The sequence below is a fragment of the Colletotrichum gloeosporioides genome, assembly GCF_011800055.1.
Source record: "Colletotrichum gloeosporioides strain Lc1 chromosome Unknown consensus_19, whole genome shotgun sequence".
NCBI lineage: Eukaryota > Fungi > Ascomycota > Sordariomycetes > Glomerellales > Glomerellaceae > Colletotrichum > Colletotrichum gloeosporioides.
Genome location: NW_025544664.1, coordinates 44137 through 49108, shown reverse-complemented (window position 1 = coordinate 49108; position 4972 = coordinate 44137). Strand labels below are relative to the sequence as shown.

The following is a 4972-nucleotide window of genomic DNA, read 5'->3' as shown; positions in this document are numbered from 1 at the left end:
AGCTCTTTATAATAATAGAAGTACTATAAATATATATCTTTTTTATAATATAAACTTAAAAGTTACTAAATTATTAATCTTAAGTTTAGTTTTAATAATAATAATTTTAATAATAGCCTCTTTAGTAACTTCTTTAGTAATAATAACTTAATAAGTCCTCTTAATAAGTATAATAATCCTAATTAATAATAAAATAGAGTATTAAAGAGGATCTCTAATAGTATCTTATACTAATTATTATATATATTATTATTTCTATATATTATTAATAATAAATAATAGATAATACCTAAATAGGTTATTATCTACGTACTAAACTATATAGTAGTATTTAAGAAATATTATAATACCTTTAGATAATAAGATTTAATAAGAATAGATTAATTAAAATTATTAAAATAGGTTAATTACTATACTATAAGTATCTATATAATATTAAGTAAATTTTTATATATATATAGGGATTATATATATATAATTTCAGTAAAAAGGAGGGGTAGACGCTATTAACATAACAAACTATAGTATTATAGCCTGCTTAGTCTACTTTATTTTATAATATATTAAAATATTAATATTACTAGCTATTTAAGAGAACTTAGTGTTTAGCTCTAAGAGTGTAGTATTATAACCTATAAGCAAGGATAACAGTTAGTTAACCTACCTTAGGCGTTAGGCAGCTAGGATAGGATATTTATACTCTATAGGATTATAGGAATAATAGGGACTTACTTAGAAATAGAAGAACTATAGTATAGGTTATATAATAATAAAGAATAAATATAAATAAAGAACCTATAATAAGTACTTAGTAGATATTAGAATAAGTACTTATCCTACTTTAGAATAAGTACTTATAATAATAAAGGAGATAGTACTTATAAATAGTAGGACTATTTATATAAAGGACCTATATATAAAATAACCTTAAGCCTTAGTTTATAATTAGATTTCTATAGCTCTTTAGTAATTAACTTAGTATTTATCCTTATAAATACTCTTAACTTACCTTTATTATAAATTACTTATTAAGTTTAAAATTAATTACTTTAGCTTCTAAAGACCTAATCTACTATTAACTTATAACCTATAACCTAAACTATAACCTTAGTATACTATTATAATATATTAATCCCTAGCTTCTATTAGCAGACCTTATTATTAGATAGCTAACTATAATACTTTAATTACTCTTATTTAGTAAATTAACTATTAATACCTACTAATAGTAAAATAATAAGTATATCTTTATATACCTCTACTAAGTTACCTATTTTAGGGATCTCCTCCTCTTTATAGTAACTAGTTTAGAACCTAGTTAAAGAACTTAAAAAAGCCCTTATAGTAGTAGACTCTAATAATAAAGTAACCCTAAAGAAAAACACTTATAAATACCTTTAAGCTAGAGTTAAGAAAGGAGATAATAATATTACTAAAGTTTAGACTATATATAATAATACTATTATAGAACTTTAAAACCTTAAAGAAATAATATAATAACTAGGAAATAGCCTCTAATATATTATAAATTTAGAAAACGAAGTTATCTAATTTAGAGGATAAAATAGTAATACTAATATTAAGAAACTCTAAGAAGAAATTTATACTTTATATATAGCTACTAATATTATTATAACCTCTACTAGAGGATAATAAAAACTTAAGCTTAATACCTTAATTATTTATAATAATACCTCTAAATAACTTAAGTTATTCCTAATCTAAATTAAAAACTATTAAAACTTCTACTATAGAGATTTTACTAGCTAAACTAAAAAAGTTATTTATACTACTACTTACCTATAAAGATAAGCTTTTAAGTAGTTTAAACCTATTTAAGAAGAGTTCTTTAAGTATAAAACCTTAAATAAATACTCTATTAAAACCTATAATATCTATAGTAACTTTAAAGGATTTAAAGATACCTTTTACTCTCTCTTCTAAAACCTTAATAAGAAATAATAAGCTAAAAAAGACCTTATATAACTATAATAAATAAAGTTAACTAAAATATATACTACTATATTTAGATAACTTAGTATTTAATTTAATCTTACTAAAGAAACTAAGATCTTTATATTTTATTAAGAACTTAAGGATAAAGTTAAAGATAAGATTATTAAGATTAATTATCTAAAAAACTTTTTTTAGTATACTAACCTTACTATTAAAATTAATAATTAACTTTTTAAACGCTATAAAGAAAAAGGTAAAAAATAATAAGGACTAAACTTTAGATATAAGTACTAATAATAGCCTTATTAGAAGTTTAACCCCTAGTAGAACGATAATAGACCTTATAATAACTAGAATAACACCTATTAAAGTACTACCTATAAATAGTATAGTAAACCTATAGATCTTAATATAATAACTAAACTTAATAATAAGAAACTATAGAACCCTAAGTATTATAACTATAATAAATAAAGATATATTACTAGAGATTATAAATAACCTAAGAAGTTTCCCTAGAAATTAATAGCTAAATAACCCTAATAAGTTAATACTATTACTAAAGTCCTATATATATCTTAGTCCTAAACTAAATATTATAATAATAATTATTAAATCTACTTAAAAAATAAAGAAATATTAAGATACTACCTAAAAGATAGTAACTTTAGATAATCTAAATATAATATAACTACCTTAGATATATATCTAAGAACCTTAGTAATAATATATATTAGTAATAATAAGATCTATAGAAAAACCTAAGAATAACTTAATAAGATACTATAAGTATAGTAACTTAAACTAATTCCTAGTTCTACCTTAAAAATAACTAATAGCTAAAGTTAGACTAACTATAAACTCCTAAACTAGACTACTTATATAATACTAAAAGAATAGATAAGAGAAAAATCTAATAATAAACTAAATTACTAGTATAACCCCCTAGAAGAATAGTAACTATTTAATCTTATAAATAACTAGACTTTTAAAAAAAGAGAAGGTTTTCTTTATAACTTAAATAAACCTTATAATATTATATACTAATATACTTAAGTAGAGATTACTTATAAGCTTACCCTTAGTATAGATAATATTAGCTCTAAAGAGGAATCTAAGAAGGATAATATACCTAAGCAAATTATATATAAGCAAATTAACTTATATAATAATAAATAGTTTATTAAACTTTATAGTATACTTAATATAGGACTAAGAATATATTATACCTTATAACTTAGAATTAAAGATTACCCCTACCTTAGAATTACTAACCCTAATTATTAATACTTCTTTTAGGTATAATATTTCTTTAATTATTATAAAATCTATATAGGAGATAAATATAACTACTATTTCTAACCTAAGTAATATAATAATAGTCCTCTATAAAATATCTATACTATATATACCCTTACTAAATAAGAATTTAAAAAGTTTAATAGTAATATTACTATATTTACTCCTAGTTAATAATTTCCTATAGAATACCTTTATAATAAATAAATAAAATAAGATAAATACTAATATAATAAATACTAGATCTACTATAAGGAAAAAGTATATACTTAGAGAATCATAAAGAATAAACCTTAACTTCTTTAGGTTAGATATTATAAAAACAGCTTTATAAAAGTATAATAAGAAGGAAAGTAAATTACCTATTTAGGATACTTAGAATAGTTAAAAAACTAGACTTATCTACTAAAATAAAACTATAATAGGTAATAAAAAAAAGGTTTATTTACTAAATATTATAAAGATATTAAGGTAATATAGAACTTAAAGTTACTATTAACTAATAAATAATATTTATACTAATTAATAATAGAACTAAAGTAAACTTTATTACCCCCTAAGTTATTAATAAATTAAAAATATTATAGGGAGGAAAAGAATAATTATATTAGTTATATATAGTAGAAAGAGAAGAATTTAAGTATAAAGGAGGTATTATCTATAATAAAACTATACTTCTTAAAATAAGTTATTTAAATTAAAAAGAAAGAATCTAATTTAATATTACTAATTTAGGAATATATAATATAATACTAGGACTATTTTAACTATAAGTAAGTAACCTATAAATAAATTAGAATAAAGGTTAACTCTATTAGGACTATAATAACTTAGTCCTTAAATAACCCTATTAAAAATAGGCCTTAAATAAACTAATATAATAAGGAACTATAAAATAATATATCTACTACTTTAAAGTAAAATAAGCTATATTATAACTATTAATAATAATAGATCTTAAATAAAAAAATAATCTACTTCTATTTATCTTAGAAGAGTATAGAGTTTATAAGAAACTCTTTATAGTTAAATTAGAGACTAAACTACCTAAATATACTAGTTTTAATTATAAAATCCCCCTTAAAGAAGGGAAAGAACTATAATTTAATAAGATCTATAGACTTAACTTAATAGAGATAGAAGTTTTAAATAAGTACCTTAAAGAAAACCTTAGGAAAAGTTATATTAGACCTTTAATATTACTAATAAGAAACCCTATCCTATTTATACTAAAGAAGAATAGAAAATTATAATTATATATTAACTATTATATACTTAATAAAATAATAATTAAGAATTATTACTTACTACTCCTTATAGATAAAATAAGATAACTCTTATATAAAACTAATTAATTTATAACCTTTAACTTTAAAGGAACTTATAACTTAATCTAAATAAAATAAAGTAAAGAATAGAAAACTACTTTCTAGATATAAAAAAGATATTTTAAGTACCTCATTATACCTTTTAGTTTTATTAATATACCTATAATATTCTAGAATATAATTAATATAATACTATATAAATATATTAATATCTATATAGTTATCTACTTAGATAATATCCTTATCTTCTTATTTATACTTAAGAAGTATAAAAAAGATATTCACTATATCTTATAAACCTTTTAAAAAACTAAACTCTTAGTTAAACCTAAAAAAAGTAAATTTTATATATAAAAAGTAGAATACTTTAGATTTACTATTACCCCTAA

The 4972-nt window shown here is 19.6% G+C and overlaps 1 protein-coding gene across 1 annotated transcript in view; it reads right to left on the bottom strand.

The window, feature by feature from the left end:
- Positions 1 to 605: 605 nt before the first annotated feature.
- The window catches only part of GCG54_00006299 (uncharacterized protein), a gene marked incomplete at both ends in the record, with an annotated part of 8328 nt that continues 3961 nt past the window's right edge, over positions 606 to 4972 (bottom strand). The window contains one exon of the mRNA XM_045406308.1: positions 606 to 611. Within this exon, the coding sequence (XP_045267600.1) occupies positions 606 to 611 (6 nt within the window). The remainder of the gene's footprint in view (positions 612 to 4972) is intronic.